The sequence below is a fragment of the Somniosus microcephalus genome, chromosome 5 (assembly GCF_052327205.1).
Source record: "Somniosus microcephalus isolate GS21.2 chromosome 5, FLI_Smic_1.0, whole genome shotgun sequence".
NCBI classification, from domain to species: domain Eukaryota; kingdom Metazoa; phylum Chordata; class Chondrichthyes; order Squaliformes; family Somniosidae; genus Somniosus; species Somniosus microcephalus.
Genome location: NC_140991.1, coordinates 154,320,736 through 154,336,159, shown reverse-complemented (window position 1 = coordinate 154,336,159; position 15,424 = coordinate 154,320,736). Strand labels below are relative to the sequence as shown.

The following is a 15,424-nucleotide window of genomic DNA, read 5'->3' as shown; positions in this document are numbered from 1 at the left end:
CCTTAGTGATTTTAATCGTATTTAGCTCCTCCCCCCCCTAGAGCCCCCTGTTTGTCCAGTGTTGGGATATTCTTGGTGTCCTCTACTATAAAGACTGATACAGAATAATTGTTCAGTGTTTTTGCCATCTCCATGTTTCCCACCATTAATTTCCCGGTCTCATCCTCTAAGGGACCAACATTTACTTTAGCCACCCTTTTACTTTTTATATAACTATAGAAACATTTGCTATCTGTTTTTATATTTTTTGCTAATTTACTTTCATAATCTATCTTCCCTTTCTTAATCAATCTTTTAGTTATTTTTTGCTGTCTTTTAAAGACTTCCCAATCTTCTATCCTCCCACTAGATTTGGCTACCTTATATGCCCTTGTTTTTAGTCGGATACTATCCATAATTACTTTACTTAGCCACGGATGGCTATCTTTTCTTTTACACCCTTTTTTCCTCAGTGGAATATATTTTTTTGGGAAGTTGTAAAATAACTCCTTAAATGTACACCACTGATCATGTACTGTCTTAACCTTTAATCTATTTTCCCAGTCCACTCTAATCAATTCCGCTCTCATACCTTCATAGTCTCCTTTATTCAAGCTCAGCATGCTTGTTTGAGATCCAACCTTCTAACCCTCCAATTGAATATGGAATTCAACCATGTTATGGTCACTCATTCCAAGGGGATCCTTTACTAGGACATTTTTAATTTATCCTGTCTCATTACACAGGACCAAATCTAAGGTTGCTTGCCCCCTGGTCGGTTCAGTTACATACTGCTCAAGAAACCCATCCCTAATACACTCAATGAACTCATCCTCAAGGCTGCCCTGCCCAATTTGATTTGTCCAGTTAATATGATAGTTAAAATCCCCCATAATTATAGCTGTTCCCTTATTACAAGCCTCAACTATTTCCTGATTAATACTCCGTCCAACAGAGCTGCAACTGTTCGGAGGCCTATAGACTACGCCCACTAGTGTTTTTTTCCCCTTATTATTCCTTATCTCCACCCAAACTGTTTCACTATCCTAATCCTTTGACCCAATATCATTTCTCTGTATTACAGTGATTCCTTCCTTTATTAACATAGCCACCCCACCTCCCCTTTCTTCCTGCCTATCCTTCCTGATTGTTAAATAACCTGGTATGTTTAATTCCCAGTCATGGTCACCCTGCAGCCATGTTTCTGTAATGGCCACAAGATCATACCCATATGTAGTTATTTGTGCCGTTAACTCGTCCATTTTGTTATGAATGCTACGTGCATTCAGATAAAGAACTTTCAAATATGTTTTGTGACACTTAGTTCCTGCTTTTTCCCCTTTTACTACTTTACCTTTTACTCCATAGCTTCTGTCGCTTCCTGACACGCTCTGGTTTTTAATTCCCCCACTGCTACCTAAGTCTATGACCTTCTCCGTTGTCATTTTTATTATTTGCTCTCTAGAAACCTCCCCCCCACTAATTAGTTTAAAGCCCTCTCTACAGCCCTAGTTATATGATTCGCCAGGATTCTAGTCCCAGCACTGGCCAAGTGAAGTCCGTCCCAATGGAACAGCTCCCTCCTGTCCCAGTACTGGTGCCAGTGTCCCAAGAAGCAAAACCCATTTTTCCCACACCAGTCTTTGAGCCACGCATTACCTCTCTAATTTTATTTATCCTAGCCAAATTCGCTCGTGGCTCAGGTAATAATCCAGAGATTATTACCCTTGAGGTTCTGTTTTTTAATTTGACCCCTAAGCTGCTCATACTCCTTTAACAGAACCTTCTTCCTTGTCCTATCTACGTCGTTTGTACCAACATGTACCACGACAACTGGATCCTCCCCCTCCCACTCCAAGTTTCTTTCCAGCCCAGAAGAGATGTCCTTAACCCTGGCACCAGGCAGGCAACACAGCCTTCGGGACTCCTGCTCTTGACTGCAGAGAACCCTATCTATCCCCCTAATGATACTATCCCCTACCACTACAACATTTGTTTTTACTCCCCCCACTTGAATGGCCCCCTGTTCCACGGTGCTGTGGCCAGGTTGCTCATCCTCCCTGCAGTCCCCGCTCCCACTCCCGCCCTCACAGTGAGTAAGAACCTCGAACCTGTTTGGCAAGAGCAAGGGCTGCGGCTCCTTCAACACTACCTCCTGGACCCCCGTACCTGCCTCACTCATAGTCACACCGTCCTGTCCCTGACCACGGACTACATCTGAATTAATTAATTTCATAGGTGTGACTACCTCCTGAATCATAGAGTCCAGGAACCTCTCCCCCTCCCTGATGTGTCGCAGTGTCTGAAGCTCGGTCTCAAGCACCTCAATAAGTTCGATGCGCACGCGCAGTCTCTCCCGCGTACGCATTCGACCTCTGAACCCCTGCGCAGTGAATGCAGGAAACCGGCACTTCCTTTGGGCCTACGGGTGAGTACCCCGTGCATACTCACCCGTGGAGACCCGAATTTCTGGGCCAATATGGTGGTAGGAGGCGGAGAAGGGGAGGAAATAAAGTTGTTAATCCCTTCTCTTCCATTGCTGATTCAGGTCCTATAGCTATTCCAATAGCTTTGGCTTTCTGCAGACTTGGTGATTACAATAGACAATGCTAATCAGCTCCAAGATTTGTAGTGCTTGTTAGCTCACAGGATAATTACAGATGAGGAAAGCCCATTTAATTTATCCATCCTCAGAGATCTTAATATGCCCCTTCCCATTGTAGCACCCAATTGTTTCTTAAATGCTTCCAAGTTTTTTGCCTCCACTATTCTATCTGGAAGCTCATTCCACTTGTTGATTGTACTTTATGTGAAGAAGAATTTCCTGATATCAGTCCTAAAATTGCCTTTTACTGTGTTGGCTAGGTCTACTTCTGCAGTTTAATTTAAAGTAATTTTTGGGTTAAGTTTTTCTATACTCTTAGCAATCTATTATCCCTCTGTAAGATCACCTCAATACATCCTTTCTAGGCTGAAAATCCCAAATTTCTTCAGTCTTTCCTCATGAGTCAGACCCCCAAATTGTCCTGCCCTTCATCTGGGAGAGGATGCATAGTGAGAAGTAAAGAAGGAAAATATAAATATGGTGTAGAAGATAAATGCAAGTTCTTTCCTTCTTTCTTAATAAAATTGTGTGCAGAAACTTAATGCTGTATTCTTTCTAATAGGTGGAAAACACACAAATGGCGTCGGTGTCAGTTAGTACCTTGGTATGTCCGTCAAGACAGCCCTGGAGCGCATGAAACCTGTGGTCCAGGGCTTCAAACCAGAGGTTAGTTTACTTTTCTATGGCCTTCTTGTCACATGTTAATCATATTGGGCAGGAATTTCCGCTAGATTGCGCTGTTTTTCAGTACAAATCACCCAAAGTCAGCCAAAACCAGCACAAAAGATCATGGAATTTTAAGCACAAATTACATTCAGTGCAAATCAAGTTTCTGTGATCTGTTGCGCTGGTTTCAAAAACATTGTGCTAGAAGCAAGCCCCAGCCAGAAAACTGGCCATGCCCCCAGAATGAATTAATCAGCATTGCGAGTTTTCGCTAATTGCACCCCATTTTTGGCTGTATTAATAAAGCTGCGCCCAGTTACCACTCTTAAATATAACAAGTAATATTTTTTAATGCAAAAACGTTTTTTAAAAATTACATTCTAAAAGGCTACCCAATTGCGTTGGTTCTTGGCAGATTTTATTTTTGCTGATATGCAAATGAGTTTGAGCAGACACTTGAGGGAAAAAAAACACTTCTCAAAACTAGCGGAATTGGTGCCCGGATCGCTGATTGCTCCCAAAGCAGAAATTCTTGGCCAATTATAGATACACTGAGGCTGCCAAGTAAATTGTGATGCACTGTAATAGTGTGAATTTATAAATTTGGTAACATACAACCAGACATCCTTGCCAAATCTGTTTGCTCGATAGAAAGAAAAATAATCTCAAGTTTTAAATTATTGTTAAATTCCAAAATTTATCAAATTATGGAGTGCATCAACACATTTTGAACGTAGTCTAAAACTTTTATTTTCTTAAATTAGGCAAGTTACATCAGCAAGGAAGTCACACTAGACATTTTCCAACTTCCTTGTTAGAAAATACAATCTGTTCAACATGGTTGTTGAGTAGAGACATTCACAGCGCCGCTTCACGCCGCTGTCCCCGGCCTCCTGAGCCCCCCCGCCACCACGTTTTGCCGGCTGTGTCCCAAGAGCCCGGCACTTCTCCTCAGTGCTGGGCTCTTTTGCCGGCAGTCGCGATCTCTGATCGCGCTGCAGCAGGCCCCTCCCCTTTAAGAAGGGGAGGAAGGCCTGCAGTACCGCAGTGCGGCACGTTGCGCTGCGATTTTCCGTTGCAGCGCCCCAAGAGGGATGCGGGGCAACTCGAGCAGCGCCCCGCTTCCGTTTGGGGCGCTGAAACTGAATTTCCGGCTGGCGCTCGCGGCTCCTTCCAGGCGAGACTGGCGCCCCAAACGGGGTGCCACCGAATTTATAGGCCTTTGTGTTTAATGTTGATTGGATGTTAAATGAAAGATTGTGTGATTAGCTAAAATTAGCCAATTGCTAAAATTTGCCCCATCTAGAATTTATAGCAATCGTGATACAAACTTACAATTTTATACCTAACTAGTCATGCATTTGTCCAGAAACCACTATGCAACAAGAGTGAAATGTCATTTTGATGAATAGTTTAAAAAAGAGCATAATGCTGCTGTGGTGGCTTAATGGGTATAATGTTATACTGATCAGAAGATCCGAGGTTTGATCATCAGTCCATGATGAGTTATTTGGTCTCAGCTGATGTTATACTCTCCAACTACCTGACACTAAGTTGTGGATAGGGCAAAATTTCCTCCAGCTTAATGTCAGCAAAACTGAAGCCATCTTATTTGGCTTCTGCAAACACCTATGCACTTCTGGAATTCACTCCATTAGTCTTTCCAGCTACCACCTCAAGCTAAGTCAGAAGATGCAGAACCTCAGTGTATTTCTTGACCCTAAGCTGAGCTTTCATCCTCACATCTGCTCTGACTACTTCTCTTTTATTTTGATGTAGTGATTATAGGACTACAAGACTAGTAACCCAGGATCATGAGTTCAAATCCCACCATCGCAAGTTGTGATATTAATGTCCTTCAGAGAACAGAACCTGTCACCCCAACCCAGTCTGACCAACATGTGAATCTAGTCCTCATTACATAGTTGACTCTTAATGCCCTCTGAAGCGCCTGGCAAATAATCAGTTGTCAAGGCAACTAGGGACGGATAATAAATCTGGTCTTACTAGAGTCACCCACATCTCAACAACAAACAATAAAAAAAATCTCTGCATCATGACTTGTTTGCATCTCTGTTTCCTTTCCATTGCTGCTGAAACCATAATCAATGTTTTTATCAGTTCCGGGTTTGACTTCTCTTATGCTTTACCCACCATAAAATGTGAGTTAACTGCCACCATTATCCTCATAATAGGATATCAACAGCTTTAAAGCTGTTGGTCAGCTTTTGTTGGTTTCTAGATTAGCATGTAAGGAGTAGAAGGTACCAGTTGAAGAGCAAGCACTAGCACAAGCATGATGGGCCAGATGGCCTCTTTCTTTCCTATCACTTCGATGATGTCCACTCCTAATTATTATACCGTGACCTTTGCTAGAAAATACACATGTCCTCACACTAAGTGAGGAAAGGATTGGACTGACATATGATGGCCTCACAGTCTTGTTGCTCACTGTCAAAGAGTGCACATGAAAAGTGTGTAAGATATTGGAGGTTAGCCAGTAACCATGAAACCTTACCCCAGCATGAGGGGAGGGGAAAAAAAGGGAAGAAAATCAGAAAGAAAATGAAAAAAGGGAGGAAAAAAGAAAACAGGCTGGATTTAGGTAACCTTGGTAAAGCAGACCAACATAAAATCAAATTTTCCCGTGAGAAATCCGGAACTAACAGAATCATTTGGAAGTTTTTACACAGAGTAAGGTGATGTAAGGGTCTGACGTGACCCAAAGAGTTAGAAATTATTTTCAGTGTTTCCCTTCTGTCAAACAAATACATTCACCATGGTTGCTAAGGGCGCTGTTTGCATGAGAGTATAAGCTATTAATACATCTCCCAAGAAAATGTACTTCCTGTTTAATTACCAGCAGTGATGGATTTTTACCACCCAGTTTCCTGCACTGTGAAACTCTTTGGTTCCCACAAATCCGCATCACGTAACAAGTGCTTTAAAAATTTCTGTGAGTGTTATCTCAGGCAGACTGCTTGTAAGTCGCTTGGTCTGACTGTGATTTGTTTTAGATTTATGCGATAACTTAAGGGCATACTTTTGTAATTTTTAATGACTAAATTGAATTGTAAAGGAAAAAATAGCTGATGTCATTATATAAATATGAAGAATCAGAAGTGTCCAAATGGAACACTCCCACAAACAATCAGCAATTAGAAGTAACCCGATTTTTATTTTCCAATGATATTGGGTTCTACTAAGGGGAAATAACTAGTGAAAAGAATACATTTTGATCTGCATATTCATCCTGCAGAAATAAATTCGATGGTACCAGTAGCCCAAATTCAAAGGTAACATCTATTTTGGAACAACATTTGAACAAGTGAAAAATGACACAATGACTTCACAAAAAAATATTATGCAAGATGCAGCACTCCACTGAGTTGTTAATCTCAGTCACACTGCTATGGGGAGAAACAAAGCATTTACTATGGCCAGAATTTTCTGCCGTCCATGTGGGTGTGATTGGAGGCGGGTTGGGAGGGAAATTTGAAATAACTTGGAGCAGGTTGGGAACCCGTCGTCATCCCACCCCCACACACCTTTCCCTCGGGTGTGTTTGCCAGCGCGGCAGCGACTCGAACGGCAGAAACATAGAAGATAGGAGCAGGAGTAGGCCATTTGGCCCCTCGAGCCTGCTCCGCCATTTAATGAGATCATGGCTGATCATCCAAATTCAGTACCCTGTCCCTGCTTTCTCCCCATATCCCTTGATCCCTTTAGCCTTAAGAAATATATCTAACTCCTTCTTGAATATATTTAATGAATTGGCCTCAACTGCCTTTTGTGGTAGACAATTCCACAGGTTTACCACTCTCTGGGAGAAGAAATTCCTCCTCATCTCTGTCCTAAATGGCTTATACCTTATCTTTAAACTGTGACCACTGGTTCTGGACTCCCCCGCCATCCGGAACATCCTTCCTGCATCTAGTCTGTCTAGTCCTGTTAGAATTTTATAAGTTTCAATGAGATCCCCTCTCATTCTTCTAAACTCCAGCGAATATAAGCCCAATCGACCCAATCTCTCCTCATACGTCATTCCTGCCATCCGAGGTGTCAGTCTGATGAATCTTCGCTGCACTCCCTCCATGGCAAGAACATCCTTCCTCAGATAAGGCGACCAAAACTGCACACAATACTCAAGGTGTGGTCTCACCAAGGCCCTGTACAACTGCAGCAAGACATCGGTGTTCCTGTACTCGAATCCTCTCGCTATGAAGGCCAACATACCATTTGCCTTCTTAACCGCCTGCTGCACCTGCATGCTTACCTTCAGCGACTGGTGCACAAGGACACCCAGGTCTCGTTGCACTTCCCCTTCTCCCAATCTATTGCCGTGCCCAATCACCCAACCTGTCCAAATCATACTGGAGTTTCTCGGCATCCTCCTCACAGCACACACGCCCACCCAGCTTTGTGTCGTCTGCAAACTTGGAGATATTACATCTAGTTCCCTCGTCTAGATCATTAATATATATTGTGAGTAGCTGGGGTCCTAGCACCGATCCCTGCGGTACCCCACTAGTCACTGCCTGCCACTTGGAAAAAGATCCGTTTATTCCAACTCTTTGCTTCCTGTCTGCCAACCAGTTCTCTATCCAAGTCAGTACCTTACCCCCAATCCCATGTGTAATGATATCAGCAAATAGTGATGTTATTTGCCTGTTTGATTATCATGTCTTACCAGCATAGTTGCCTGATTGATTACTTATGCCTGACCAGCAGAGGTCATGTGAGAGACAAGCAGAGGAGTTTAGTTTTGGTTTCGTTCTAGATGCATCACTAGCATGATGTCTCCTGTAAATGCTGTTTAACTGAGTTGAACAGACTTTAGATTAAAAGACATTGGCCTAGAAATTGAGTGGGCTTTGCGCCCATTTTGCGGCGCTAGAGGTCATTGCGCTGGACTTACAGCCGGTTCAGAAATTCCCTGGGGCCCTACCATCGGTGGTAGACCGGTTGCGCTGCGCCGGCACCGATGATGTCATCGGTGTGCGCAGCGTCCCGGTTGCCGTGGTGACGGGCCCCAGCGCCGAAATTGAGTTGCGGCCGCCTCGCCCGTGGCAGCCGCAACTAAGACTCTGGCAACCGAGTCTTACAGGAGTTTGCGCCGGCGCATTAAGGTCGCACGGCGGCCGGCCGCTTTCCCGCCGGCCGCCTGCCCGCACCTCCCTCCCCGGACTCCTCCACCCCCCCCCCGTGGAACAGATGCTTCTGGGCTGCGAGCCCGGCACTTCCCCGAGGTGCCGGGCTCATTTTTGTGAAGATTTTACCGGCCAGCGGGCGGGTGCAGGCAGCTCCTCCTTAACTGAAGGAGGAGGCCTGCACTTCCCGAGCCTGCCGCACCGCATCGGGCACCGCAGCGCCGGAATAGTGCCGCAATGCGGCAGGTAGCGCCCATTTTCAGGCGCAAACACCCTTCAGTAGCGCCAGCAGCCGTTTGGGCGCGGCGCTACTGAATTTTTGGCGCGCGCAGGGGGACTTAGCGCCGGCGCTAACTTTCCGGCGCTAAAGCCCTGGCGCGGCGCCAATTGAATTTCTAGGCCATTCTCTTTCATAAATGTCTCGTCATTGAACCCACAAAAAAATCAATACATGGTGTCAGAAGTGATTGAAAGAGATGAAGAGAAAAAATCTGAAGTTAAATCAGCTCTCCACAAATTAGCAAGCCAAAAGAGAACACCGTTGCTTACCATTGGAGAATAGCTAACGAAGTGAAAAAAATGGAAGGTTTACACCCACCGGCGATGCTTCAGTTGACAGGTAATGTGGCTGAAAATTGGAGGAGGTTCAAACAACGTTTGGGGTTGTATTTATCAGCAATCGGAGCTGACGAGAAAGGTGATAAAATGAAAGCGTCACTGTTCTTACATGTCGTGGGTGATGAAGCGCTGGAGGTGTATAATAACTTCACATTCGCTGCTGATGGAGACAAAATGAAGTTAGATAAAATAATGGAACAGTTTGAGGCCTACTGCATACCTAAACGTAACGTGACGTTTGAGAGGCACAGATTTTTCACATGTGTTCAGAAAATGGGTGAGACTATTGATCAGTATGTGACTGAACTGAGAAACAGAAGCAAATCATGTGAATTTGGGGGACTGACAGACTCGCTGATAAAAGACAGACTGGTGTGTGGTATTCCAGATAATGTTCTAAGGGAAAGACTGCTAAGAGAGCAAGATCTAGACCTGGGAAAAGCCATAGCACTGTGTAGGGCTACAGAGACTGTGAAGTTGCAGGCAAAGGAGCTGTTCAGTGACATTAGCTGCAACGTAGATGCAGTGAGAATGAACGGACACAAACTGTTTAACAAAAAGAGCGCCAATGTGAAAAAAGAGGCGTGGCCAGCGAACGAAAATGAAAGGGACAATCGAAAGTCATGTAGTCGATGCGGTACACAGCATACACCAAGAAAGTGTCCAGCATATGGTAAAACATGCAATAGTTGCAACAAAAACAACCATTATGCCCGTTGCTGTAAGAACCAAGCGCAACAAAGCAAGGTCCATACAGTAGATGAAAGCGAGGTGGAGGAGTTCTATGTAGATGTTGTGTCTGAAAACAAAAAAGAAGAAAGAGACTGGATGTTGACACTAAAAGTGAATGACATACATATTCCATTTAAATTGGATACTGGAGCACAAGTTAATGTGATATCAGAGACTAATTTTAAGAAAATTAGACCCAGACCAAAGATACATGGAATCAAAGTGAAAGTGACAGGATACTCAGGTACTGATATACCAGTGAAAAGGAAGATGCATTGTCAAAGTAACATACAAAGACAGAGAGCACACGCTAGCATTAATCGTGGTGCCAAAGGATGTGCAAGCCATACTAGGTTTAAAAGCCTGTGAGAGACTGAACCTGGTAAAGAGAGTCCTTGTTGTGGAAAGCGAAGGAGAGACAGTCTATGATGAACTGAATGTTGCGTACACACCGGGTAAGCTGATGTATACAGCAGACACGTTGTCCAGAGCTGTTGACCCAGGAGAGCCCGCAAACACAGTGAAAAGACTGATGTACAAGGCAAAAGACAGTGGAACTGACTTCTACCAGAGCATGCTTGTATACCGCACAACGCCGCTCGAGTGTGGTAAGTCACCAGCCCAACTCCTGATGGGACGTCGGCTAAGGTCAAACCTACCCATCCCGGAGAACCTCCTGAAAACAAAAGAGGGGGAGAAAGTGAGGAAGTTCAAAGAACAACAGAAAGAAAAGCAAAAGCACTACTATGACAGAGGAACACAAAACCTACCTGAACTCCACACTGGTGACCAAGTAAGGTTCAAAGACAAAACAAACACATGGACTCAGAAGGGAACTGTCCTGAGTGAAGTTCAACCAAGATCATACACCATTCAGACAGATGAGGGTGCTGTTCTGAGAAGAAATCGTCGAGATCTTCTCATGGGACCAGCCACAGCAGGCCAAGAGACTGATACTGTTGAACAACCTGATCACACAGCTGAGAACCAATTATCTGATTCAAGGACAATCAATCAGAAAATCCTCAAGACACGTGAAGCCTCCTGAGAGACTCATTGAGCAAATTTAAGGACTATTGTTATAGAAGGAAGTAATGTTATCTTATTCTTTCTTCAAGTTCTAGTGTATTGACATATTTCATGTGAACACACAAAGCAAGGTTAAAAAACCTTGATCATGATAATGATAATGTAAGTTCATTAAGTGTTACAGTTAAAATGCAGATTAATACAAAGAAAACATGTTAGTTAAAAGTAAAATACTTTTGTTTTAAGAAAAGGAGATGTAATGATATCAGCAAATAGTGATGTTATTTGCCTGTTTGATTATCATGTCTTACCAGCATAGTTGCCTGATTGATTACTTATGCCTGCCCAGCAGAGGTCATGTGAGAGACAAGCAGAGGAGTTTAGTTTCGGTTTCGTTCTAGATGCATCACTAGCATGATGTCTCCTGTAAATGCTGTTTAACTGAGTTGAACATACTTTAGATAAAAAGTCATTCTCTTTCATAAATGTCTCGTCATTGAACCCACAAAGAAATCAATACACCATGTGCTTTAACTTTACACGCTAATCTCTTATGCGGGACCTTATCGAAAGCCTTCAGAGGCGGCTGAGATAATTTAGATCATTATTAGGTAAATGTCAGACCCGTAAACCTCTTTATAACCCTACCTTTCAAATTTCCCTGGATGACCACGTCATCTTTAGAGGGAGACTATGATGGAGTAGGATGCCAATGTCAAGAGGCCTCCTTGTGTGTTGTTAGTTGGTATGATTGCATTAAGATGAGGGTGAGTGTGAGGGGTGGTTAGTCAGATGGGGATGTGATAAGGTAGGTAGAGAGAGAGGGATGGGTGGACGTGCAGGGTATGTTGATGTGACTAACGAAGTGCAGGAGCAGGGTTGGGAAGGCAGAGTGATGGGGATGTGATGAGAGGCATAGCAGGATGAAGTTGAGTGTGGCTTTGCACTCACCTTTCCTGATCTAATGAGGTAATTGAAGCATTTCCAGCACTGCACCCAAATCCTCCTGACAACATCCCTGCTGTTGACCTCCTCTGCTATTTGGAGCCAGGCTCCTTTGTTCTGCTAGGGAGGTCTCTTCCGCCCATTGGAAGGGAAGAGGACCTCCCTGTGTGCTCTCACTCCCTCCACAAGCATATGGAGGGAGTCATCTAAGAACCTGGGTGCAGCTCTCTGCCTCTGTGCAGTCATGTTTCCAAGTGATTGGAACACTCAAAAGTTCCAGTGCAGTGCCTGCACACTCCTAGATGAACCTTCAAATGCAATGTGGCCATGGCTCCTTTAAATATCCCGGCTGAATACGCGTCATCGATGACGTCATCAGACCCGCACCATTTAATAGGGCCGGGTAATAGGTGCCATTTTCGGAAAGCCGATCTCCGGAGCGGAATGGAATGAGGAGCGGGGTCACGACCCGCCACGATGACCGCCCGCACCTGACCCACCTAGGTACAGAAAATTCCGCCTCTGACGTCAATAGAAATGAAATTCGGGAGAGATGTATAACGGGCGGCTGATCCGCTATCGCAGAATTTACACTATCGCCCGAAGTTAAAATTACCCCCGCTGCCTTCTCCTTCCACTCTCCCTCTCCCCTCAACTCCCCCACATCACTTCTTCACTCACCTCCATTTCTACCCTCCTTCTCCTCCCCCTTCTCACCACCCCACATTGGTTACATTATCTCCCATCTATTAATCCTGCTGGACCTGAAAAATTCAAATTGGTTTTGAATACCCGTGTGCAACACCACAGGAGATCGACTAATGTATTATTAAAATCAGTATGCCCTGTCACCCATAAACATTCCTTATGGACCTTTCAATGTCAATTGCATCCACACCCTTGTGACCTTTGAAATTACCTATGATTTCTGTAGGTGGCGCTGCAAATAGTTTTCTCATTCAGAATATATCGCCGTTAATCATCTTCTCTCTGTCACAAAACCCCTGTGGCTCTCTAATTCCACCATTAAAACTTGGTTTAAGTTTACATGCATCCAAGCATTGGTCCCTACGGTACTGCATTCAATACTTCCCCACCCACCCACTCCCAGTCTGACATACCATCTCTTAGTTTATTCATTTTAACCAGCTTCATATCCAGTTCCACATTCTATCCTGGATTCTCACAGATTTTAGTTTTATTAGTAATTCCTTCTGGAACTTCCCTACCCAGAAGGGTCATAAGAACATGGGAACATAGGAATAGGCCATTCAGCCCCTCGAGCCCGTTCGGCCATTCAGTGAGATCATGGCTGATCTCCGACCTAACTCCATATACCCGCCTTTGCCCCATATCCCTTAATACCTTTGGTTAACAGAAAGCTATCAATCTCCGATTTAAAATTAACAATTGATCTAGCATCAATTGCCATTTGCAGAAGAGAGTTCCAAACTTCTACCACCCTTTGTGTGTAGAAGTGTTTCCTAATTTCACTCCTGAAAGGCCTGGCTCTAATTTTTAGGCTATGCCTCCTAGTCCTAGACTCCCCAACCAGCGGAAATAGTTTATCTTTATCTATCCTATCTGTTCCCCTTAATAGCTTGAAAACTTTGATCAGATCACCTGTTAACCTTCTAAATTCTAGGGAATTCAACCCTAATTTGTGTAATCTCGCCTCATAACTTAACCTTTGGAGTCCGGGTATCATTCTGGTAAACCTACGCTGCACTCCCTCCAAGGCTAATGTATCCTTCCTAAGGTGTGGTGCCCAGAACTGCTCACAGTACTCCAGGTGTGGCTTAGCCAGGGTTTTGTATAGCTGCAGCATAATATCTACCCCCTTGTATTCTAATCCTCTAGATATAAAGGACAGCAGCTCATTAGCCTTTTTGATTATTTTCTGTACCTGTTCATGACATTTTAACGAACTTATGTAGCTGGACCCCCAAGTCTCTTTGAACCTCCACTGTTTTTAGCTTTTCATCATTTAGAAAGTACCCTGTCCTATCCTTTTTAGGTCCAAAGTGGATGACCTCATATTTGACTACATTGAAATCCATTTGCCACTGTTTTGCCCAATCACTTAATCTGTCGATATCAATGGCTGGTGCGGGAAATGAAATATCACACAGGTGGTCTCTGAGGTTGAGTTAAATCACGTTGTTGGCATAGCTAGAGAAGCTTTACTCTGCATCTAATGCAAGCTATAATGAAGCTTGGCATGTTTTAAGCTAGCCTGATCCTGAAATAAAAGGTATTCCATTCCTCCGCATTGACATCCTTTGCTTTGATAAACATTGGGGGGATATATTTCTACGAGGGTAAAGTTCCACAGGGATTATCCTGCTTGCCCACCCACTGCAACGTCAACGGAAGAGCCACAGAAATGATGTTTACTCTGTTTTTTCTTGGGTTTCAGTGGCTCTTCTGCCAAAGTTACAGCCGGTGAACAGGAGAATCCTACGGAAGTCCACACCCTCTAATTCATCAAAAATATAAGAAAAAGAAGTTTTGATATTTTAAACCAAATTCTTATGATAAGTAGCTCTAGAAAATAATAGTTCTGCTTTTTCAACCAATCAGATCAATATTTTAAACAAACCAACTCATTTTATGGAATCCTATTTCTTCTGCTTTTAGCAATATCATGTCGCAAACAAGATGGTGGTCAAGTGGACATTAATACTTGCCTGAAGTGGGCTGGCACAATGCCACTTCTAACTCAACACTGTCAGTTGCCCTGCCAGGATGACTGCCAGTTCACCAACTGGTCCAAATTTTCTTCCTGCAGTGGTGACTGCGGTACAGTACAGACCAGAAGGAGGACACTTGTCGGTGAGTGACTAAACAAATAGAAATACCTTTAGCAAACTTACTGTGACCATCCCACCTTATTCTGATACCACAAAGTAAATGTGCATACTTGAATCTGTTCCACCCTGTGCACTTTTTTATATACGCTTGCATGATAGAGAAGTGGAAACTAGACATTTGAATGTTTGATGGTTATTTATGACAGGCACCATATCCAGCATTTCATTCTGAAAGTACATCCATTAATTCATAGTTCCTTTGTCTTTGTTTCTTATGGTGATGATTTCTTATAATAAACATTTGGATTTACACTTCATCAACAAATCTTTACTGTGCTTTGGATACAGCATTTTTGTATCAATCTTTAAATAACTTTGAAAAGAAAGCACCACATAAGCAATATATATGACGGGGGGGGATTTTTTCGGGGGGGTCAGCGGGTGCTCGGTGGTGGGTCGGGTGGAAAAATTGATGTTTTTGACAGCAGGTCGGGACACCGCTGTCAACCCACTGCCACGCACCTTTCCCAAATGTCGTGTCTGTCAACACTGAGCAGTCCCGACACGCAACAGCAGGGGAGGCAACTCAAGTCATTGTGACCTTGTTAACAGATCATTAAGGAATATTTTGAGCTCACCTTCAGAGTTTAGCAGGTCACCCAAGGGGTCTACGCTGCTCGGGGATCATGTCAGGTAAGTAGGTCAGGAGTTGTATGACCATGGAATCATCTCATTACTTGACAGCTGCAAATGTATAAAAGCTCCTATCTCACAGCTGTTCACTTTCCAAGCTCAGAAGTTGTTGCTTACTGCATTTGGAAGATATATTGGGTGAAAAATTGGATTGGTTTGCGCCTCTCATTAGCACCCCAGGGGGTCGCTAATGG

At 43.8% G+C, this 15,424-nt stretch overlaps 1 protein-coding gene across 1 annotated transcript in view; it reads left to right on the top strand.

Annotated features, from left to right (window-relative positions):
- The window catches only part of thsd7aa (thrombospondin, type I, domain containing 7Aa), a 771,919-nt gene that overhangs the window by 633,867 nt on the left and 122,628 nt on the right, over positions 1-15,424 (top strand). The window contains exons 11-12 of the mRNA XM_085988376.1: positions 3,147-3,250; positions 14,365-14,559. Coding sequence (XP_085844502.1) covers positions 3,147-3,250; positions 14,365-14,559 — 299 coding nt within the window. The remainder of the gene's footprint in view (positions 1-3,146; positions 3,251-14,364; positions 14,560-15,424) is intronic.